Here is a 23281-nt window from a genome sequence, read left to right on the forward strand (position 1 = left end):
AGCCCCGTTGCGCTACCACAGGTAGAAACGTCAGAGCAGCCTTGCTGGGCAGATTAGGATCTCTGACCTTTTCGAGGGGCCAGACTTGGCACTCAGCTTTTTCAGTGTGAAACTCAAAGCCCGTGAATAACCTGTGCGCGGTTCTGCCAGGCAGCGATGGTATGATAGCAACAAAGGTCTCGGGGGGGTTTGACTCAGTGGGGGCGTCTGTATGTCAGAGTCTCCTCCGAGGGGGCCGTTCCACAGAGCAAGCGTAGGGAGGTTTCGCTCGGTCTGCAACTGGCGCACACGATAGCAGGGTCTGTTGTTCGGCGTCACGGTACCCGGTGGAGTTCACTGAATGGGGGGGCCGGGGATGTCTCTTTTTCCTCCTGCTTTTGTGGCTACAGTAAAATTGTAACTTGAGGATTCTGAGGCATGAACTTGTTTTTTGTTTCTTTATCACCTTTGTATTTGAAGGGCCAGCACAGTGCGGGAAACACTGGGGAGCCAGGACTCCTGGGTTCCCTCCCTAGTTGGGTGGGGGGGGGCTGCTGGGAGCCAGGACTGGGGGGGACGGAGAGGAGACTAGTAGATGAGAGTGGGGGTGGGGTGGAAGGAGGAGATTGGGAGCCAGGACTCCTGGGTTCTCTCCCTGGTCTGGGAGGGGAGTGGGGTCTGGTTGGAGGGGGAGGGGCTGGGAGCCAGGACGCCTGGGTTCTCTCCCTGGTCTGGGAGGGGAGTGGGGTCTGGTTGGAGGGGGAGGGGCTGGGAGCCAGGACGCCTGGGTTCTCTCCCTGGTCTGGGAGGGGAGTGGGGGGTCAGCCAGGACTCCTGAGTCCCCAGGCCCACCCCACTCCCCGCCTTCCCCCTGCGGCTCAGCGCCTGGGCCATGCGGCCCCACGGGGACTACATGTCCCAGCATGCAATGGGCCCTCCTGGGCAAAGAGGACTACAGATCCCAGCATGCATCGCCCCCAGGTGCCTGCGGGCGGCCCGGGCCTGGGCGCCTCCGCGGTGCATGCTGGGATTCGAATATCCTCGGACGTGACGTATGATCCCTCCGCCAAGGCATAAAAATAGTCCCCTCCCGAGTCCCGAAGAGCCGGTCCCGGCTTCCTCCGCGCCCGCAGTGATCCGGAGCCGCTGCTCCGCAGAAGGGAAGGGGGCGGAAAGGACGTGAGGCCGGACGGGGGGGGGTCTCGTGGCCTCTCCGGGCTCCCGCTCCCCTGGCGGAGGCACTTCCGGGACGGGCGGAGGACTATATAAGGGTTCGGCGCGGCGGCCGGATCCTCTTTCGCCTCGTCTGTTCCAAGATGGTGAGCGGCGGCGGCGCGAGGCGGGGAGCCGGGCGGGGGGGTCACGGGCCGAGGGGGGCGCAGCGAGAGGGGGAGGGGTGTGGGGGGGCCACAGGTCGCGGGGGGGCACAGCGAGGGGGGGCCACAGGTCGCGGGGGGGCGCAGCGAGAGGGGCCGGGGGGGGCGCAGCGAGAGCAGGAGGGGCCGGGGGGGCGCGGGGCGCAGCAAGAGGGGGAGGGGCGCGGGGGGGGGTCACGGGCCGGGGGGGGGCGCAGCGAGAGGGGAGGGGCCGGGGGGGTCACGGGCCGGGGGGGGCGCAGCGAGAGGGGGAGGGGCCGGGGGGGGTTCCCAGCCCCCGTCGGCTGCAGGGCCCAGATCCGATCGCAGCCCCACAGCCCCTGGGGCAGGCCCCTGCGCGGGCCCGGGAGCTGGGGGGGGGGCGCTCCGGGGGGGGGGAAGACTTGTGTGTAGCCCTGGCTCTGACCCCATTTCCCCCCCCCCCCCCCGCAGACCAAGAAGAGGCGGAACAACGGGCGCGCTAAGAAGGGCCGCGGGCACGTCCAGCCCATCCGCTGCACCAACTGCGCCCGCTGCGTCCCCAAGGACAAGGCCATCAAGAAGTTCGTCATCCGGAACATCGTGGAGGCCGCCGCGGTCCGGGACATCTCCGAAGCCAGCGTCTTCGACTGTGAGCCCCTGGGGGGGCCGGTGCGGGGCCGGGGGGGGTATCGTGGCGCTGGGGAGCGGGGCCAGCCCCAGCTGCAGCCCGTGTTACCAGGGACAGTCCAGGAGTTCGGGCACCAGCTGGAGACTTGGTTCCACTTCCTCAGTTTGCTTATCTGTACAATGGGGACAGTCGCAGCGCCCGTCTCCCAGCGGCGTGAGGGGATAAATACAGTCCAGGGGATGAGGTCCTTGCACACTGCAGGGGTGGAGGCCAGATGAATACCATAGGGAGTGGATGGAGAGGGGTTGTCCCTCTTAACTCAATCAAACATAACAGGGCAGTGAAGAGACGCCGGAACTTGTGTGACGCTGGCGTGTCTCCCGGCCCGGGGCTGAGCTGGCCGCGTGCTAGTGGAGCAGTTAAGCGCTCTGCAGATGAATGAGACTCTGCCTCTTGGCGAGGGCCCCCCGAGCACTTTGTTGCCCGTCTAGCTGGGTAAAGTGGTCTCAGCCTCGTTATGCTGGGGAGGAGGCGGAGACAGAGCTGAACTCATTTGCCAAAAGCTGCAAGAAGGTGGGCGGCGAAGCTGGGTGTAGAACCCAGGTGTCCTGGCTGCTTGCTCTAACCATTAGGCCCCTCTGCAGCAAAATGGTGCCTAGGGTTTCAGGTGGGGCTGCTGGTCCCCTGACAGGCGCCTGTTGGGTGGAAGTCCCAGACCAGGAGCCATCGGGAGGTCCAGCATTCCTGCCAAAAAGCAGTCGCAGGGAAGCAGCGGGAATGGGACCGGTTTGTGCTCCAGGACGCACCAGGGGGGGCAGCGTTACCTTGACTAAGGAGCTGAGCCCACGGTCATGCAGCGCTCCGGCAGGGCCTTGCTCTGAGCCTGGCTGCCCTGTGTGTAATCTCTGGCTCCACCGTCGGCTCTCCGGCATCCCAGCTCGCGGTTTGGCTCGCCTGGGGCTGGGGCGACACTAACCGATCCCTCTGGAGCTGGGATGGAACTGGGGACGCTGCGGCTTCTGGCTGCTGCTTTACGCCTCTCCCATCTCCCCAGCGTACGTGCTGCCCAAGCTGTATGTGAAGCTGCATTACTGCGTGAGCTGCGCCATCCACAGCAAGGTGGTGAGGAACCGTTCCCGGGAGGCCCGGAAGGACCGTACCCCTCCGCCCAGGTTCAGGCCCGCGGTACGTATTGTGCACAGATCCCTCCAGCCTGGCAGGCCAAGGGGGGGCGCTTCGGAGCTCATTGCGTCCCTCTGTTCCTCCCCCAATTCCCATCCCCCTGTGGCTCGGGGACTCCTGCCAACCCCCTGCAAACTCTTCTCTGCCAGAGATGGTAGCGCCTCCCACACCAGAGTCCCCCATTCACTCTCCGTGCCAGTGACTTGGTGTCCACCCCATTGCTCTGCAGGGCAATGATCAGAGCTGCCCGCCGAGGCATCCCAGCACAGAGCTAGCAAGCCGTGAGGTGCTGGAATTGACTCGCACCTGGGGCCGGTGACTCTCTGTGGAATAGTCTCTTCAGAGGAGAAGCCCCCTGTGCTTGGGACACTAGTGAACGTGTAGTGAGGGGGGCAGGGACCAAGGGGATTGGCCCATGTGGGTAATGGGGATAGGTCGTTATCACGTGTGACACGTCCTGCATGTCGGCCCACTGCTGGGTTCTTCCACCTTCCTGTGGAGCATTTGGTTTGGCCACCATCAGAGACGGGTGGTGAGGTAGATGGATCTCAGGTCCGCTCCAGCCTGACGGTTCCTCTTTCCCTGCCTGGAATCACAGCACTGAGCCGTCGGCTGAATGTGTCCTAACGTTCTCCCTTCTCTTCCCCTCTAGGGCGCTGCCCCGAGACCTCCCCCCAAGCCCATGTAAGGAGATGGGGCTGGAAATGTGCATCTTGAGACATTGCCTCAATAAATGACTTTACATCTGGCGTCTGTGGGTGCGAGTCTGTTTGTGGGGAGGGGGGAGACTGCACCGGGTCCTCGCACTCGCTGGGAGCTTGTGGGCGGACTGGAAACAAGCGGGTGAGGATTAGATGCCCTCTGGGGTGGCAGGGCTCCCTCTGCCGACTGCGGGGGGCAGGACTTTGGCTTTATGGACAGATCCCAGCTCACGGGATGGGGGGGGGGCTCTTGTTTGCCAGCAAAGCATCCCAATGACTGGCCGTGGCCTCCCGAACGGTGCTCAGGGGTCTCTGTGCTGGCAGGTGTTGACAGGACCCCACAGTGTAAAATGGAACCCTAGGCTGGAGTTTTTTGCATGGAAGGCTGAAGGTCTGTCGGTACCGGGGGGGGGGGGGGGGGGGGATATTTTGGACTGTGGGTGTTACCTGCTGTTGTGGCACAACTTTGGGGGGTGTCGGTGCAGCCAAGAGCTCCTTCAAATCCACATCATCCAACAATGCAGGAACAGGAGAACACGGACGCTGAACCTTTGAGTGAAGCCGGCGATCTCGGCCCTTAGCTGCTCACAGATCCAGTGCAGGGAGCGTCTCACTCCTCCCCGGGCTGTTCATGGGCAGCCAGCAGGGGGTGGGAGAGGCAGTTCCTGCAGCATGGCGCTGAGTGCCCTGTGGGGGGGCTCGCCCGTCTAGCCGGGATCACCCTTTGCTTCTCTGGGTGGCTCCGTTGTGGGCTTGGCAGGGCCCCGAAGTGGCGCTAGGTTACTGGCTGAGGTTGCACTGGTCGGGTTCAAGTGGCACAAAACAGCCCGGGCCAGCCCCCGTTGTGCAATTCTCTGCTCCCCCGGGCGGAAGGCTGAGAGGCCCTCCCTTAACTCTGTGCCCGCCTGGCAGCGGGGCCCTGGCTGGTGCCCTATTGCTCCTACCTGCCTGGCCTCTCGGCCCTACACAAGCCAGATCCAGGCTTCAGCCATGGGTGGAGCGTTGGGTGGCTGCAGAACTTGCTGGGATCCAGGTAGGACGGGAGCCTACACACACCTAGGCTCCAGGTCAGCCTTGTGTTGGGGGCCCCTTTGCACCAGGCCTGGGGGTGAAGATGTTGCTTATGCCCCCTGCTAGCGGGGGAATTCCCCTGGGGCAGGGGGGCCCAGGAAGGAACCGCAGGTTGGGGTGAGAAGATAATGACGTGAAATCCTAGTGAGCAGTGTCCTTGGCGCCAGTCCCAAGAGAGGAATTCCCGGAAATGGCCAGGGGGTGGCACCCCAGGGCAGGAACAGGTGTAGGCTTGGCCCTTCCCACGGAGGCTGATTACTTTAAGAGTGGGTGGGGGGCTCTGTTTCTGGCCAGTCCATCTCCAAGAGGCTCCGGCCTGGGAAAGGTCCAGCCAAGGAGAGCGACCCTGGAGGCCTGAAAAGGAGGAATAGGAAAAATTTGGGCCTCTTTAGTGCAGCCCTATAAGGAACCAGGAACAGAAAACAATAGCAGAGAAGGGCTGCGAGGGCGCCTTTGTTTACCCTCTTGTAACCTGACAACAAAGAGGGACAAAAGCTGACAAATGGTGACTATTTTTAACACACACTGTGTGATTGGCCTGTGGAACTCTCTGCCACAAGAACTCACCGGCCAAGAGTTCAGCTGGGGCCAAAGTCTCTGCCAATATGAGACTCCGTGATTACGAAAACAACAAGGAGTCTGGTGGCACCTTAAAGACTAACAGATTTATTTGGGCATAAGCTATCGTGGGTAAAAACCTCACTTCTTCAGATGCCTGAGTTTTTTACCCACGAAAGTTTATGCCCAAATAAATCTGTTAATTTTTAAGGTGCCACCAGACTCCTTGTTGTTTCTGTGATTACAGTAGGGTAAAAAATAACCTTGTTTGTCTCCAGTGTCCCTAATGTGCTTGGTGACACTGAAGATGGACCCTGCCCCCCAAGAGCACCCAGTGGGTGCTCCCAGCCGTCCCGTCCCCCCGGTGTCACAGCTGAGGCATGCTGGCAGGGGGCGGTGGGTTGCCAGAAGAACTCTGCCAGGCTGCTGCGGTGGTGGGCGGATCTGGGGCCGACGGTTATTGACAATTGCGGTGGGGCGGGCGCCCACCCGGCGTGCGTCTGCTCCCCTCCCGCCTCCATCTCTGAGCTCATTTCCTCCCGCTCCCCTCCCTGACCTGCACCCATTGTTCCCCCGCCCACCCCATAACCCGAAGCATGCCCCCCTGGCCTGCCTGGCAGTGCCTTGCCATCCGTGGTGCCCAGGCCCCGGGAGGTTGTGCTGTGCAGTGACCAGGGACGGGCGCGGAGCAGAGCCCAGGGGAGGCATGTGCCCACGCTGAGAAACAAAGCACAGGTGGAAGCCAGAGACGAGAGGGAGGGGAGGGGAAGGGGGAGGGGGAGAGGGGTGGGGGGAGGAGCTCGCAGGGGGGAGGGGGCTGCTAGCAGCCGTCTTCTAAGCCTGATGGCTGCCCATGGCCCCCCTGGGTGTCTCCCTCCCATGCCAAAGGGGCATTCCCAGCTTGGGGGTTCATTTCCTCTCTCTGCCATGAAGGGGCCAGGCCCTCAGAGGTGTTCAGGGGATTGTGATTCCCCGGAGGAGCTGAGAGAGACAAGGCGGGCGAGGGAACCTCTCTGCTTGGACCAGGGTCCCTGGGTGAGAGGAACAAGCGTTGGCATCCAGCACTTCTCCGGGGGGGTGAGCGCCAGCACCGCCCCCAGCCTGTCTCTGCTCTCCTGAGCCTGGCCCGGGTGGGACTGGAGCTCCCACCGCAGCCGAGGCCCGCTTGACCCCAGGGTGCCGGGGCCCCAGCCAGAGCTCGGGGGTCTGGTCCAGGGGGCAGACGACGGGCCCCTGTCTGTCTGGGCTGGGGGCATTGCAAGCTCCCTGGGGCAGAGACCCGGTGGCCGGCAGGGCCTGGCACAGCGGGGACCTGCCCGGGGGCTTGGACTAACAGCGACCAGTGACTGGCCCAGGCCTGGCCTGGGGGCAGAGGGGGGCGCGCAGGGGGGTGGGGCCCCAGGGGCTCAGACCCGCCGCCCCAGCGTTGCCCCAAACCTCAGCTGGGCCGTCTCTGATTGGCTGCCCGCCCCAGCCAATGGGCGGCCGGCGCAGCTACTCCTTGAATGAAGTGTGTTGTCGTTGCGGAGTGACTCCGGGAGCGGCGGGTGGCCGGACCCGGATCAAAGCGGCGGGCGCCACGGGAGCGGGGCAGCCGAGGCGGATCCGCCAGCCGGGGGCCGGCCCGGCCCCAGCGGGGAGCAGGTGGCGGCGGCTCGCAGCCCGGCCCGAGCATGTCCTAGCCCGCCCGGCACGATGCGGAGCCGCCAGCGCCCGGGACCTGTCCTCTGCCTCCTGCTCCTGCTCCTGCTCTGCCGCCCGCAGCTCGCCGCCGCCCAGGCGGGTAAGTAAAGGCACGAGCGAGCCCCGGCGGGCCCGATCCGGAGTCTGTCGAGCGCCCAGCAGCGTGTTAACTGGGGGGTTGCACCCTTGGGTGTCACTGGCTCTGCTGGGGGTTGAGGAGCCTCTGAACCTGCCTCCCCGCTCGGGTTGTTTGCACCGGCTGGGGAGCGCAGGGCGGAGGCAGCCGGTGTGGACCCGCCTCAGAGGTTCGGGGGGGTCTGGAGTTCTCCCACTTGGTAAACTGAGGCTCCTTAACTCTCTGTCCTCAAGTGCTTTGCAGAGGTCAGGGGTGGAGGCTGCAGCCTAGTGGGTCAGGGAGCCTCCCGGGGGGGGGGAGACCTGCTGGGCTGGTGATCAGCCGGTTCGGGCCCCCCCCCCCGGAGTCACTAGCCGCCTTTGGCCTGGGACGCCGCCACCCTCCGCTGCTCTGGGGTCGCTTGGTAGTTTTGCAATGAATTGATTTGTTTGAACAGTGGCAAGGCAGTGGATGTGTGGGGGTGAGCCAAGCCCCCGGTCCAACGGTCATGTCCGTGCGGGCAGGGCCCTGTCTCAGGATCAGGGCCCAGAGGATCCCCACCACCACTCCCCCCTGGCAACAAAGGCTCCAGCGCCCATGGGTTTGACCAGGAGAAAGCAAATGCTGCGGGGTTCCCTGTCTCAAAATGTGGAGTGGGAATGTGCCGGGCGGTGGGAAGGAGATGCCTGAGGACAAGGGCCAAGTGCAGGACTCTGGTATCTTGCTTTACAAGTTCTCGGTCTCTCTGCGGGGCCTCAGCTCCTGAGTACACTTGACTAACAGGCTTTGGCAAGTTAAGGAACTTGGAATTGCTCGTTCAACGGCCGGCGTTTCCTGGAGCCGGGCCAGCCGCGCTGTGCCCTGGGCACCTGTTGTGTTTGTTTGCTGGGTGTGGGGCGGGAAAGCCACCTCACTTTGTCCACTGGGCACTTTCAGACCAGTCCTGGGGCTGGACTAGGCTGAGCCTGGTGAAATCAGGGACAAAACAAATGGAGTTGTGACCAGGTCTCGGGCGCTGGAAAATGTGGGTTTATTCCCAGCGGTGCAGAAAGCTGCTCGGAGCGCAAGGCCAGAAGGACCCATTCGCGCCGTTCAGCCGCCGAGCTCACAGCGCTTTGCAATCTTTAATGTGCTGAGCCACCATCAGGTCCCCGTCTTGCCAAAGCACCGGCCCTGATGCATCACCCACACACCCCTGTGCTGAACCCAATGAACCCCTTTAAGCATTTCTAAACTGTTGTACGCGTCGGCCAGAAAGCAGGAGAAACCCAGGGGCCGCCAGTGCCTGAAACCCTGCTATGGAGGGGGATCGATTGGATGGGCAAATCACTCCCCCCCAGTCTCTGTGCCTCAGTTTCCCCACACGATGGGGAAGGAGCACCGATTCCTCTCTTGCAGGGCTGATTAGTTCGTGTTTAAGTGGCTCCAGATCCTCGACTGGAGGCACCGGGACAAAATATTTGTAGGATTATTAGAATTGTTCTCATCAGCCCTGCCTGCGAATGACCCCCGTGGGGGTGCCGGCTCAGGCTCTGTCCTGGCTGCTTGGAACCAGTTTTGGGGGGAACATTAGCAGCGCCTGCAGCTGGTTCCCTGTTTATCAAGGATGGAGGGAAAAGAAGCAGATAACTACGGAAGAGCCCCTGGGCGGGATTCCCTGCCCTGTGCCGTGCAGGAGGAAGTCAGAGCGCTTGGTCCAAATGGTCCCTGTTTAAACTCTGCCGGCCTGGTTCTGCTCTCGCCTGGCCCGTGCTCCTCTCAGTGTACGTCAGGGCGTCCCGGCCTCGCTCCGCGCCCACAGCAGATTTGCATGCCCAAGGTTGGCTGGATTGTTCTGAACTGAATCACTTCTGCAGAAGCTCCCGTGACCGGTTTTTAGTGCTCGCTGATCACACAGGTCTCGGCACAATCCAGGGGAGGGGAGTAGTGCAAAGCGACCTGAAAACAACAGCGCGGCCGCGGGATGTTACTGCAGGGGCTGGTCCGCTCAGGCGGGGAAAGGGGAGCGTTGCCAGACTGGGGTGGGGGGTGAAAGCAACACTTCACTTCATGATGTAACCCCAGAGAGCTGGCTCCGTGTGGCTGAGTCATCACCCAGCCAAGGTGGTTGCAATCCTGGTTTCCACTGCCTGCTCTGGGTGGGGCACGGGGCCTAGGACGCCTGGGTTCTACTCCCAGCTCTGGCTCTCGCTGTATGACTTTAGGCAAGTCGCTGCCTCTCTCTGCCTCATTTACCCCATGCGTAAGCAGGGGCTAGTGCTTCAGAGGAAGGACCTACGAGGCAGTGTCCTCTGGGAGGGGATCTGAGATTGTAATGGGTAACATTGCCTGTGCGAACCATCGGGGGCTGAGACCCAGGAGTCCTGGAGAAACTCTGGAAGATGAGGCGGGATTCTCCTGAGCGCTCAGGGACAGTGTCAAGGTTATTTGTGTTTTCTGGATTTGCAGAGACCTTTGCTCTTGTTTTGTAACCGATCTGCTGTAGGTGCATTCCCGGGCGATCCTTCTTAGCTCCTTGGGAAGTCCGGCCTTTCCTGTGCTTTGGTGCGACTCGTGCGTGCGTGTCTGTCACCCCCAAGTGTGAGCACCGCTTGTGAAAAGACGAGCGTGAGACTCCGATTCCTCGGCAGTCGGGTTCCTGGCCCTTGGGCTGGTCTGGTCTGTCGTGTCCCTCTAGTCCGGGATCTGATCTCTACTCACTGGGGAGGGGAGGCCGGTCTGCCCTGCGGCGGGAATGGGACTAGATGCTGCAATAGACCTTTTCCATCTCTAACACCGAGCGCTCAGCCCTCTTGCGAGGACGTTTTTTCTATTCACAAGAACTTCCTCCACAGCCGCTGTGCAAGGAAACGAGCCCCAGGCCCTGGCTTTCCCTATGGTCCCAAGTTCCTCCCTCCGACGCGCCTTCCCCACCTGCCCCATTCTTGCCAAGAGGCTGGATCCCAAGGCACCAGCTCCTCGTCAGTGTCAGAGGAGAGGGCTGAGTTTGGGGGTGGGGGTGGGGGATGTCCGAGCACAGCTCGGGCACCAAAGCACCTGTGCTCCCAGTCACAGCTGGCTGCTCTAATTTTAGGCCTCTCAGCCTTGACCGTGTCCCTTTAAAAATGCCTTTGGCGCTCGGCTCCGGCCACGTGCTCTCGCAGGCTCTTGCTTTATTTTGGGACCGAGCTGGGAGCTGCCGGAGCAGCGGACGCGGCTGACGTGAGGACGCGCCGTTTCCTAGAGCCACTTCCCATGGGAGCTGCTCCAAGCGCATCGCGGCTGGGATGTGGCCCGACCGAGCTGGAAACGGGGAGGAAGGCTGGGCCATGGTTAAAGCGCCAGGGTGGGACTCCGGAGACTTGGAACATCAGAACGGCCAGACTGGGTCAGACCAAGGGTCCATCCAGCCCAGTGTCCTGTCTGCCGACCGCGGCCAGTGCCAGGTGCCCCAGAGGGAATGAACAGAACAGGGAATCACCAAGTGATCCATCCCCTGTCGCCCATTCACAGCTCTGGCAAACAGAGGCCAGGGACCCCATCCCTGCCCAGCCTGGCTAATAGCCATTGACGGACCTGTCCTCCATGAACTTATCTAGTTCTTTTTTTAACCCTGTTATAGTCGTGGCCTTCACAACATCCTCTGGCGAGGAGTTCCACAGGTTGACTGTGCATTGCGTGAAGAAGAACTTCCTTTTGTTTGTTTTAAACCTGCTGCCTTTTAATTTCATATGGTGACCCCTAGTTCTTGTGTTATGAGACGGAGTAAACAACACTTCCTTATTTACTTTCTCCACACCAGTCATGATTTTATAGCCCTCTATCAGATCCCCACGTAGTCATCTCCTTTCCAAGCTGAGAAGTCCCAGTCTCATTAATCTCTCCTCATACGGAAGCCGTTCCATCCCCCTCATCATTTTTGTTGCCCTTTTCTGAACCTTTTCCAGTTCCAATAGATCTGTTTTGAGATGGGGCGACCACATCTGCAGGCCGTATTCACGATGTGGGCGTACCATGGATTTATATAGAGGCAACGTGATATTTTCTGTCTTATTATTTATCCCTTTCTTGATGATTCCCAACATTCTGTTAGATTTTTTGACGGCCGCTGCACATTGAGTGGATGGTTTCAGAGAACTATCCACAATTACTCCAAGGTCTTTCTTGAGTGGTAACAGCTAATTTAGACCCCATCATTTTACATGTAGAGTTGGGATGATGTTTTCCAACGTGCATTACTTTGCATTTATCCACATTGAATTTCATCTGCCATTTTGTTGCCCAATCACCTGGTTCTGAGAGATCCTTTTGTAGCTCTTCACAGTCTGCCTGGGACTTAACTATCTTGAGTAGTTTTGTATCATCTGCAAATTTTGCCACTTCACTGAATATATTGAATAGGACTGGGCCCAGTACAGACCCCTGTGGGACACCACTATTTACCTCTCTCCATTCTGAAAACTGGCCATTTATTCCTACCCTTTGTTTCCTGTCTTTTAACCAGTTACCAATCCATGACAGGACCTTCCCTCCTATCCCACGACAGCTCACTTTACTTCAGAGCCTTTGGTGAGGGACCTTGTCAAAGGCTTTCTGAAAATCTAAGTACACTATATCCACTGGATCCCCCTTGTCTACATGCTTGTTGACCCCCTCAGAGAATTCTAGTAGATTGGTGAGGCGTGATTTCCCTTTACGGAAACCATGTTGACTCTTCCCCATTCCCAGAGGGCATGGTCTCCGTGTGGACCCGGGACCCGTCCCTCCTGCTCTCTGCCCAGCATCTGTCCAGGTCCCAGCACTGTGGGGCCTCTGGGCGCTCTGACTCTCCGGGCGGTGTCTGCAGTTACAGAGCAGCGGCCCCAGCTGATCGCATGCGGGGTGGATCTGCTGCAGGGCAGGGTCGTTCTCTGTAGCACCGTGAGGTTAAGACTTTTCGGGCTCTGCCATTAACCGTCCCAAGCTGTCGGTCTCCTGGCACCTGGCAAGTTCCCTGGCTTTCCTTGTGCCACCTTGAGCTCCTTAGTGGGTCCTTTATGACTCAACCCCTCCAGTCTCACCTTTTGGCTTAGAGGCAGAGTCCAAAAGCTCTCCTGGAAGGAAGGGAACGCCCAGCCGTTGTTTTGAAGCCCAGCAAAGAAAACAGCAAGACAGGTGCCCAGAGAGGTGACTAATCGCAGGGCAAACACCCTGGGTGCATGTGGGTTTCTTCCCGCAGATCCTCTCCAGGTGGATTTCAAAGGTGGCTAGGACCCAGCCTGGCCCCTTTCTGTAAATATCCCATAAGCACCGGGAAATGATTTCTAATTGATTATGGGTGTTAAGGTAGGGCCTAGGGGATCCAGCTGAGATCAGTGCCCCACTGTGCCGGGCGCTGCCAGACCCACAGCGTGAGAGGGTCCCTGCCCCAAGGAGCTTCCAGTCGGCATAGGCAAGGCAGGCAGGAGACAGTTTCACACATAGGGAAACTGAGGCAGGAGAGGGGCGGTGATGAGCCCAGGGCTCCTGCCCAGGGACGAAGGAGACGGGAGGTGGAGTGGGGGCCCCGTTCTGTGGTCCAGGGGCAGGACCCGGGTCAGGTGCCGCAGGGGATTTGTCCAATCAGGATCAAGCCAGGATCTCGGCTGTGTTCAGGGTGTCGGGCAGCCGTCTGCCTGCGCGGTGGGTATGGCAGGCTGTGCGGGTGTTCGGGCCCAGCTCCCTCTCTCTCTCTTTCTTCCATGCCTTGATCTGGTTTTCGTTCAGCTTCTGCGGCTCCTGTGTGCGGCTCCGAGCCCAGGCCGGGAGCTCCCCCCCCATCCCCTCCCGCCGAGCACCCGGGCTTTATCTGGGGCCAGGACATGGTGTTTTCTCTCTGTAGCTCTTTTGTTCCTGGCTGGTAGCTGCAAGAGTTTTTTCAAAAGCCCCTAATGGGCCGGAGCCTGGGAATGAAAAGCCAGCCCCACGCCCAGGCGGGGTGAGCGGATAAAGGCGCCCCATTGTGTAGCCATGACAGCCGTGGAACTGGAGGGGGCACAGGGTCGGGACCCCCTGCCTGGCTGCCCGGGGCTGTTGGCAACTCAGTCCCCACTCCCTGGGGCAGCACGACCGCTGGCTGGGGGACCAGGACTCCTGGGTTCTATTCCTGGCTCTGGGAGGGGAATGGGATCTAGTGGTTAGAGTTGGCGGCTGTGTTCCTGCAGGCTTCAGCTGCCATGGGCCTGGGCTGCCTGCGTTCCCAGCATGTGCAGCTCGCTGATAACACGGCAGCTCGAACGCTCCCATCCATCACCCGCCACCCCAGGCACGTTGACAAGGCTTCTCTGCTCCTGCTGCTGGCTGGGTTCGAGGGACCGTTCGGAGAGAGCGGGGGCGGGGGGTCCGCCAGAGCCGCCGACGCTTGGAGTTTGGAAGAAAGTCCCCGCCCCAGAACTCCCACCCGCAGAGGGGCTGGATCGGAACCCGGGTCCGCCCAGCCCAGCCCCGGGGTCCGATGCTGGGCAGCGCCAGGCCAGTGCGACGACCCGAATGCTCCTGGTTTTGGGGGGGGAATGGAATCAAAGGGGAAGTTGCCAGAGCTCAGTGACCCCCCAACGAGACGTTAAGTCCCTGCCACGTTGATTGTTACGTGTGTCCTGTAGGGCCTGGCGCTGCCCAGACAACAGGAGTCAGTCCACACCCCCTGCGCTGGGGGGGCCGCGGGGGGACCCTGCCCTCAGCTGCAGGTGATCTGCTGCCAGCCCCACCCTGCATGAACCCATCGAAGGTGTCAGCCCTGCATCCGCTGCCATCCTCCGCTTCCCCGTGGGAACCCTCTCGGGCCATTCGCATGCCAATGGCCTTCATCCCGACTCCGAATGTCCGGCCCCTGGTCTCCTTGCCTGCTCTCTTCGCCCTGCCTGGTTCGATCCCTAGTGCTTGGCTGCCACCTCTGCTCCCCCCCACGGGCCAGAAGGGAGGCACCATGAAAGTGACCTGGGTGCCCCCGCAGGCTTCCCACCCCAGAGTCCCTTGCGTGGAGCGGCACTGCCCAGCCCAGAAGCAGGGATGGGGGACACTTTGCTTCGATTGACCCTCCCCCTGCTCAGCTCTAATCCCCCCTCAGCCAGTCGGGGCCCAGGGCACCCCAGGGATGATGGACAGGAAGCTGCAGCGTTCAAGGGACACTGATGTGTTAAAAATAACTCCTCTGCGCTGCCCTGGGCTGCTCACCAGCCCTTTGCTTTTCCCTTCTTGCCAGTTTCTGGTCCTGCTGAGACCTGAGCAGGGAGGTTGGTGCTTTTCCTTGTGGGCTGTTGTCCAGGGGAGAAAGGGGCTTGGGGACTCGGACGCCTGGGTTCTTTTCCTGGCTCTGGGAGGGGACGGGATCTAGGGGGTTAGCGCAGAGGGGCTGAGAGTCAGGACACCTGGGTTCTTTTCCTGGCTCTGGGAAGAGGGTCGGGGGGTCGGGGCTCTTCAGGCAATGGGAGTTATTTGTTCCCTGCCATGGGCGACTCAGGACTCCTGGGTTCTAGTCGTAGCTCTGCCGCTGACCTGACACACATGCCCTTGGGCGAGTCCCTGCCCCCCCCGCGCCTCAGTTTCCCCCTCAGCATAGTGGGGATGGTGACGGTCGGTAGGCTCAGGGCTGGAAGTTTCCGGGGTGTTCGGCACCTGCAGGAAAAGCAGTGGGAGCCGCTGGGCGCTTGGGGATGCCCAGACGCCTGCCGAGGGTTTGGGGGTTTGGGGGGCCAGAGGTTCCTCCCCCCCAGCGGGGCTGACGACTGCCTGGGGAGGCAGCTCGGGGAAGCAGCTCAAGGAGCCCCCGGGGCTGGGCCTGGCTGGGGACGTGAAGGAGACACCGTCCCTTTGTGTGTCCAGTTAATGATTTAGCGACTTCGCTGGCTCTGTGAAAGCACCTCTGTTCCCAGCCCCCAGGAGCAGAGTCTCTGGGGCTGAGCCAAGCTCCCCGGACCCTGATCTCTCCGCCGGCTTCCTTGGGAGCCTTGAGGCGGCCTGGAGCTGGGTCAGACTAAAACCAGCTGAGAGCCCCCCCGATCCGTCTGGACCGGGGCACCGGCCTGGCAGGAGCAGCTGAACCCGTCGCCAATGGCCTTTGGGTCAGGTGCCCTAGCGGGCTCCGGCCTGACCGGTTTTCTCCACATCATCAAATCTCAAACGTTCAGCTCAGTTCTCCATCTCTGCTCTCAGGAGGGCAAAGGTTGAGATAGTGGGGGGAAAGGCGGGGCTGCAGGTCGGGAGTGAGGGGCACCGGCAGAGCTGGGGGTGGGGAGCCCAGGGCTGGGCTGGCAGGGGCTGCGGGTCGGGAGTGAGGGGCACTGGCAGAGCTGGGGGGAGCCCAGGGGTGGGGTCAAGGGGGCTGCGGGTCAGGCATGAGGGGCACCGGCAGAGCTGGGGGTGGGGAGCCCAGGGCTGGGGTCAAGGGGGCTGCGGGTCGGGCGTGAGGGGCACCGGCAGAGCTGGGGGGAGCCCAGGGCTGGGGTCAAGGGGGCTGCGGGTCGGGCGTGAGGGGCACCGTTAGAGCTGGGGGGGGGCAGGGCTGGGCTAGCAGGGGCTGCGGGTTGGGAGTGAGGGGCACCGTCAGAGCTGGGGGGGGGCAGGGCTGGGCTAGCAGGGGCTGCGGGTCGGGCGTGAGGGGCACCGTCAGAGCTGGGGGAGGGGAGCCCAGGGCTAGGCTAGCAGGGGCTGCGGGTCGGGAGTGAGGGGCACTGGCAGAGCTGGGGGTGGGGAGCCCAGGGCTAGGCTAGCAGGGGCTGCGGGTCGGGAGTGAGGGGCACTGGCAGAGCTGGGGGTGGGGAGTCCAGGGCTGGGCTAGCAGGGGCTGCGGGTCGGGAGTGAGGGGCACTGGCAGAGCTGGGGGGAGCCCAGGGGTGGGGTCAAGGGGGCTGCGGGTCAGGCATGAGGGGCACCGGCAGAGCTGGGGGGGGCAGGGCTGGGCTAGCAGGGGCTGCGGGTCGGGCGTGAGGGGCACCGGCAGAGCGGGGGTCTCTACTTTCCAGGGCCTAGTTTGTGGATCGCTGGGGCCAGACCGGCCGGGCTCGGCTCGCTCAGCTGCCTGGGGGGGTGGGGGGAGATGAGTGATGGGTTCTCAGGATTTTTGATCCTTGGGCCCTTTGGGGCTGGCGGGGAGCTGGGCCCGGCTGCCTGGGGCACTTGAAAGTGGAGATTGGGGGGTTTGTGGATTCCAGGGAAGGGATAAAGTGAGGCCAAGCAGTGAATCTACCCCCCCCCCCCCCCAGGCTCTCTCTGTGGCTGGTGTGCTGGAGCTGCCCCCCCCCTTTCTGTGTGATGGGGAGGGAGCATTTCTGGCATTCCCTGAATGGCCTGGGGGGGGGGGGGGTCTGGATCCCTCCATTCACTCTGCATCATGGGGGGGAGGTGTGGGGCTGGGAGCGAGGCGTGGCCCAGCCCAGGACTGGGGGCTGGCAGGGGGTTGCTGTCGAAGGAAAGCCCGGGGGGGGGGGAGACGTCAGAGGTTTGACAGACCCTGAGGGGGGCAGGTAACAGGCCCCATCCCAGCTTAGACATGGGAGACCCCTTTAATGGGGGGCAGTGGGGTGCCAAGGCCTGGGGGACTGAACCTGCAAGGCAGGGCCTGTCTGCCTGTCCCGGGGGGTGTCTCCGTCTGGGGCTGGCAGCTCCCCGCGGTGTCCCCAGGTCTGGCTCTGGCCCTGTGGGGCTCCCCATGGGCCAGGCCCCGCGGCCCCGCCTGGAACGCAGCCGGGAATCTTTTTTTAACTCCCACCAAAATAGCTCCTGCGGCCGCGCCCAGCTGCCCGGGGTGGGGGTGTGTGGCTGCCTGTCAGTCACCACGGCCCATCCCCCGCTCCCATGGGGGGGGGGCGTCCGCCCCCCACCCCATCTCCGAGCTGGGGCCACCAGAACCGAGTGCAAGGTGCTTCCTTCCCCTGGGCCCTCCGTGGGGGTGGGGTGTGCATTTGTCTGGCGCCCCCCCTGCCCGGTGACTGGGGGGGGGGGCTATTTGGGGAGACAGAACAGCCTGGAGGGGAATCCAGCAAAGGGCAAAAAATCCCGGGAGCCCCTCAGGGCGGCAGAGCACAAAGGGTTAAAACACCAGCCATGGGGGGGGGAGCAGCTGGGGCTCTCGCCCTTCCTGCCCCATCTGCACCCGACTCCCACCCCATAGAGGTGAAAGGTCCTGTTCCCTGCCCCCCTGAGCCAGCCAGGCCCTGCCCTGGGGCTGGATCGGAGCCGGCACCCCCCAGAGGGGACAGGCCCCTGCCCCATTCCCTGCCCCCCTGAGCCAGCCAGTCCCTGCCCTGGGGCCGGATCGGAGCCGGCGCCCCCCAGAGGGGACAGGCCCCTGCCCCATTCCCTGCCCCCCTGAGCTAGCCAGATCCCTGGGGCCAGGTGGGAGCCGGCGCCCCCCCAGAGGGGGCAGGCCCCTACCCATTCCCCAAGCTGCTCACGCCTGTGACAAGTTCTCTGTTCTCTGCGGCAGGCGGTATATGGGGGGGCCAAGAGGGGAGTGGGGGGCTGTGCTGAGCCGCAGGCATTACTGGGGAATCTGCCCCACCCCTGTCTCCCCCCAGCCCCTGGGGGGTCCCGGTCTATCCACCTCCTCTGGTGCCAAACCTCTGTGCTGAAGCAGGACTCCTGGCGGCTGGGGGGGGGGCAGGGAAGGGGGGGCCCTTATCTCAGCCCGGAGACAAAGACCCTATTTAACACACGCTGCCTGAGTCACGTCTGGCCCCTTGGTACCGGCCTTGGAAGGGGCCGTCTGGGCCAGCAGGAAGGACTGGGGGGGCTGGCCGGGGAAGCTGGAGCGTCCCCTGAATGACTCCCCCAGCCCTTTATCAGGCAGGAAGGGCCGGGTGCTGTCTGGTGATGGGCCTGTATCCTGGCCTCGAGCCTCCTGTCTGGACCTGGGCTTTGGGGGGAGGGTGATGGGGGGAACAGCTCCTTGCCTGAGCCTGGCTCCGGACCCCACTGGACCTGGGGGGGCCTCTTGTAGCTCCCCCATCGCTAGGCTGGCGGGGCACTGCCCTGGCCTGTGGGGATGGGGCGGGTGAGCAGAGGTGTTGAATAGTGGGGGGCTGTTGGGGAGGTTGGGGGTGGTGCTTGGGGTGTAGAGGGGCATTTGCAAGGAATGGGATTTGGGGGGGCTGTAGGGTGGGGGCTGTCTGGAGGGTTCTAAGGTGGAGTGCTGGGGAGTTTTGGGGTGCTGTAGGGTGGGGTTGCTGGGGGGCAGCAGAAGCACAAGGGATCTGCCCCCAGTGGCTGGCCGCATGCCCGGGTGGGGGGGCGGTTCCTGATTCTCTCCCCCCCTCCCCCCGCAGGGGCAGGAATCTCTGGGGGGTGGGGAGGAGCAGGGATAGCGGTGTAAACTGAAGGGGGGGCAGGGTTCACCCCCCCCAGAGGGCGAGGGGGCTCTGGGAATCGGATGTAAGGGGGCAGTCCCCCCCCCCGGAGCCATTCCAGGCGGGCGGCGCTCCCCTCCCCCTGGATAATCCCCCTATTGTAAGAACATGCCTGGGGCCCTTCAACCCCTCGCCCCCCCCCGTCCCTCGGCCACACAAAGGGCCCCTCGGAGCCTGGGGAGCAGATACGCCCCGAATCTGCGAGGCGGCTGCATCCTGCCGGGCCGGGCACAATGAAGCCCCTGTGCGTCCCCCGCCCCCTCCTTGGAGCTGGCAGGGCTGCCCGGTCCCCGTCCCAAAGGGCCGATTCTTCTGCACTGGCGGGGGGGGAGCGGGAGGTGGCATCTGACCTTTGCAGGGTCTGTCAGAGATGAGGGAAAGTTCAGCCGGGCAGGGGGAGGCTGAGGGGGTTGGGGGGCAGTGATGGGGCGGGGTGGAGACGGAAATGGGGGCAGGAGATTGGGGGCAGTGATGGGGCGGGGTAGAGAGAGAAATGGGGGCAGGAGATTGGGGGCAGGGTAGAGAGAGAAAGGGGGGCAGGAGATTGGGGGCAGTGATGGGGGCGGGGTGGAGAGAGAAAGGGGGGCAGTGATGGGGCGGGGGTGGAGACAGAAATGGGGGCAGGAGATTGGGAGCAGTAATGGGGGCAGGGTGGAGAGAGAAAGGGGGGCAGGAGATTGGGGGCAGTGATGGGGGTGGGGTGGAGAGAGAAAGGGGGGGCAGTGATGTGGCGAGGTGGAGAGAGAAAGGGGGGCAGGAGATGGGGAGGGCAGGGAATGCGGGAGGGGCAGGGGCTTGGGGGAAGGGGAGGAGCGAGGAAGGGGGGCAGAGGGTTGGGTTGTAATAATGAACCCACAATCAAACGGAGGGAATGGGGGTGCCTGGGCTTTCCTTTGACTCTGTCCCCCCAAGAGCTCTAACCACTAGCCCCACTGCCCTGGCCATGCCGGGAACAGCCCCTGGCGCCCAGGCCCGTGCTGGCCGTGTGCTGGAGGCCGTGGCCGGGCTCCGGGGCGTCTCTGACTCGGGCCGGGCGCCCCCAGCCAGGGCTACGTGACGCCGGCTGGCAGCACCCAGTCCTCGGGGCGTGCCGGCTGGCCGGGTGGGTTGGTTGGTTGCTCCCTTGCACAAGAAGCGCCTCGGCCGGTTCGGCTCCCCCGGGGCGTGGGGAAACCTCACGGGATTCGGGAGGCGCCAGTCGCGCCCCTCCACAGCCTGGCCCCAGGGGTGTGGGGCCAAGGGAGCCTGCATTCGGGCCCACCGCACCGTGGGGGATGTCAGACCCACGGACGCGCTCCCTGTCTGTGGCCGACCTGGCAACTGAACCCAGGTGTCCTGGGTGCCAAGGCGGGTGCCCTGCCCGTGCTCCGTCCGCCTGAGCAGTGCCCGGGGTGGACGGTGTGGGGCAGATGTCCTGGCCCAGGGCCAGGGGCGCTGGAGCTGTCGCGGGAAGCAGCACATGGGCCTCGGCCCCACGGCAAGGCAGGATCGGGTCCATCGCCCGCTTGGCTGAGGTCCCTCCCCCACCGCCTGCTGGCATCGGCTGCCCCCTGGCCACATCCCAAGTGCTGCCCCCCCCCCCCCGCCCGTGGGTGTCACAATGGAGCTATTATGGCAGCGGGAGGGGGAGGGGATCAGCTCGTCACTTGTTTACCTGCAGGAGGGTGGGGCTGGGGCCTTCGGCTGGTTGGCGGGGGCCCAGAAAGGGCCTGGCCAGGAGTATCGGCTGGAAGGCAGCCAGGGAAGGAGGGTGGGGGGCACCCAGCGAAATGGAGGGGGCAAAAGCAGCCCCCCCGGCTGTTTTCTGTCCTGGAGTGAGATTGAGTAGCCAGGCCTGGTGCTGGAGAGAATCTCCATTGCAACCATGTTTCCTGTCCTGCCAGGGGGGGCCCGGCAGGCGGGTTGTGGGGGGGGGGGGGGAGAAGTGTGCGATTAACCCTTTCATGGCTCTCATGCCCGCGCTCTCCTCGCTGCAGTGTGTGCGGGGACCCTGAACGGGCTGAGCGTGACAGGCGATGCCCAGCACCAGTACCAGACGCTGTACAAGATGTACAACAACTGCGAGATCGTCATGGGCAACCTGGAGATTGTCCTGATCGACCACAACCAGAACCTGTCCTTCCTGCAGGTGAGGGGGGCTGGGCCGCCTGGCAATGGGGGATGGGCCCGGCTGACAGCGCGGGCCCGGGAGGGAGCTCTGGGATCTGGGCGCTCTGGGGCCAGGGAGAGGCAGCGTGAGGAGCAGAGCCGGGCTCCAGCCCTTTCCCTTGTGCTGTCCCCGCGGCTTGGGGAGATCCATGTGCCTCCGGGGTCGCTGCCTTGGCGAATCGGGCTCAACACAGCTGTGCCACAGCCCCCTGGCAGCGCAGCCCCTGGCACCCAAGAGCTAGTCCTTGCTGGTGGGGTGGGGGAGGGCCAGACCCCAAACTGCCCTGGGAGAAATCAGGCCGGGTTGGGGCTGCCCGTGCGCCGTGGGATTGGGAGAGCGCACGGGCAAACGTCCGGACACACGTGTGTGCAAGCACGAATACACGTGTAAATCCTCTCAGGGGCAGGCTGTCACCCGGGCACGGGATCACGCGGGCATGAACTTAGGGACTTCCGAGGCCTTGGTGGTTTGACCGCTGCTGGGGGTGGGTGGGGCAGGTTCGGAGTGCAGAGACCCGGAGCTTCTGGTCACCCGCTGGCCCCAAAACGCTTCCTCTCCCTCCCCTTTTATTGACCCCCCCGCAACCCACAGAGCTGGGCCCTAGAGCAGGTGAATGCTTGGAGCCTCTGGGCCTTGTCTGCTCTGGGGTGGGGGGGAGCTGCACTGGTATAACTCCCCCCCCCCCCCCATTGAAACGGATCTTTAATGGCCCACAGCTGGGCAGAGGCTACTGGTACCCGTGAGAATCGGAAACCCGTCTGCTTAATGCACAGTCATTGATTTGAGGGAGAATCGCCCGAGCAGTTAAGGTTACACTGCTCACGTCTTTTCCTATAAGCCTCTGCTCCTCAAGCATAAACCCCGGGAACTATGTTGGCCTTGCACGGGATCCTGAGTGGCAAACAGAGCAGGCGTAGCTACCAGCCCTAGAGGGAGCCTCTCTTCTTCCCTCTCTCAGGTACTTGGTGTGTCAAGGGTCCCATGGAGCAGGGTCTAGGTCATCCTGAGCCCTTGGGTCTAGAATCCGCCAACGGCCCTCGAAGCGGACGCTAGGTTGCCCAGGCCTCTGATGCTAACTGGGGAACTAACTTAACTCATTTCCTTTGCTTCGCATTTGTACCTTTTTGTTCGCTCCAGAAATATGCCTTGTGGGCGTTTAGTGCTACCTTAGGGGGTGGGATAGCTCAGTGGTTTGAGCATTGGCCTGTTAAACCCAGGATTGTGAGTTCAATCCTTGACGGGGCCACTTAGGAATCTGGGGCAAAATCAGTACTTGGTCCTGCTAGTGAAGGCAGGGGGCTGGACTCGATGACCTTTCAGGGTCCCTTCCGTTTAGGAGATGGGATCTGTCCATTAATTGATTTATTTATTTTATTATTCCTTAATTCGTATTTTGGAAGGGGGGGGGAGCTGAGGGACAGACACAAAGCAAAGCTCAATCAATGTTTACCTCTCATCAGTCATTCACTTCCAGCTTTCAGAGTGGTCGTTGTGACCCACCTTCGCTTGCGCCAGGCCCCCTGATGGCATTTGTAAGCTGGTTCCCTGCTGATCTATTCCAAAGTTCGATGTTGAAACCATATATGCCGATCGAGCTGTTATCAGCCATTAATTCCAGCGCTGTTTCGGCACTTCCAGTAATTTTTCACATCGTTGATCTAATGCTAAGAGAATCCAGCTTCCAGAATCCTTGCGCGAGTTCAGACCTACGAGCCATACCAAACGCATGCTTGCCACATTCATTCCCGTCAGCCACAGCAATCCGAATGGTTTGGCACACGGCCCAACACCCCCCAGGGGAGACAAGGCCGTAAGTTGGCAGAGCCCGGAGAGTCTCAGCGCTGGCTGCAAGATGAAGGGGGCCATTGCCGGCTGCACAGATGTGGCAGGAGGCGTGTGTCCCCGTTAGGGTGACCAGATGTCCTGCTTTTATAGGGACAGTCCCGATATTTGGGGCTCTCTCTATATAGGCGTCTCTTACCCCCCACCCCCGTGCCGATTTTTCCCACTTGCTGTCTGGTTTGCACCAGTCCCCGTGTGCGTGCGGGGGACTCTCTCCCTGCTCTGAATACACAGAGGTCTCCAGCGCTCCGTCCGTCCGGGGCTGGGCGGGGCTTGCTGCATTTGGAAGGCCCTGGCCGTGCAGACGATGGGGGAGGAGGTTTGGGCACGGTGGGGGCTGACGGTGCTTACTTCTGCGGCTCTCCAGACCATCCGGGAAGTGACGGGTTACGTCCTGATCGCTATGAATGTCTTCACGTACCTGCCCCTGGGGAACCTGCGCGTCATCCGGGGCACGCAGCTCTACGAGGACAAACACGCCCTCTTCGTGCTGCTAAACTACCACACCAACGGCTCGCACGCCCTCCGCCAGGTGGGGTTCAACCAGCTCACGGGTGAGTCCCGCCGCCCCCGGCTGCTGCATGTGACCCGAGTGGGGCAGTTCTCAGCCCACTGCCTAGTGGACAGATAACGTTGCGCAAGCAGCGTCTGATGCTGGCGGAGAGCCCCGGGGGCTGCCCCTGCCCCTCTCGAGCTG

The 23281-nt window shown here is 62.7% G+C and overlaps 2 protein-coding genes across 2 annotated transcripts in view; both read left to right on the forward strand.

The window, feature by feature from the left end:
- Window positions 1-1138: 1138 nt before the first annotated feature.
- RPS26 (ribosomal protein S26) lies at window positions 1139-3875 on the forward strand. Its single transcript, XM_065575886.1, has 4 exons — window positions 1139-1298; window positions 1788-1965; window positions 2999-3129; window positions 3779-3875. Exons 1-4 carry the CDS (start codon window positions 1296-1298, stop codon window positions 3812-3814), a joined length of 348 nt encoding a protein of 115 aa, XP_065431958.1. The 5' UTR covers window positions 1139-1295; the 3' UTR covers window positions 3815-3875.
- Window positions 3876-6952: 3077 nt separating this feature from the next.
- The window catches only part of ERBB3 (erb-b2 receptor tyrosine kinase 3), a 36354-nt gene continuing 20025 nt past the window's right edge, over window positions 6953-23281 (forward strand). Inside the window, exons 1-3 of the mRNA XM_065575856.1 lie at window positions 6953-7239; window positions 20570-20721; window positions 22952-23138. Coding sequence (XP_065431928.1) covers window positions 7152-7239; window positions 20570-20721; window positions 22952-23138 — 427 coding nt within the window. The 5' untranslated portion in view covers window positions 6953-7151. The remainder of the gene's footprint in view (window positions 7240-20569; window positions 20722-22951; window positions 23139-23281) is intronic.

Source organism: Chrysemys picta, chromosome 22 (assembly GCF_011386835.1).
Source record: "Chrysemys picta bellii isolate R12L10 chromosome 22, ASM1138683v2, whole genome shotgun sequence".
NCBI lineage: Eukaryota > Metazoa > Chordata > Testudines > Emydidae > Chrysemys > Chrysemys picta.

Bases quoted from the DNA above. Each gene is read 5' to 3' on its own strand.
- RPS26 (XM_065575886.1), top strand. The intron at 1,966-2,998 runs GTGAGCCCCTGG...CCATCTCCCCAG, and splicing joins CGAAGCCAGCGTCTTCGACT to CGTACGTGCTGCCCAAGCTG. The intron at 3,130-3,778 runs GTACGTATTGTG...CTTCCCCTCTAG, and splicing joins CGCCCAGGTTCAGGCCCGCG to GGCGCTGCCCCGAGACCTCC.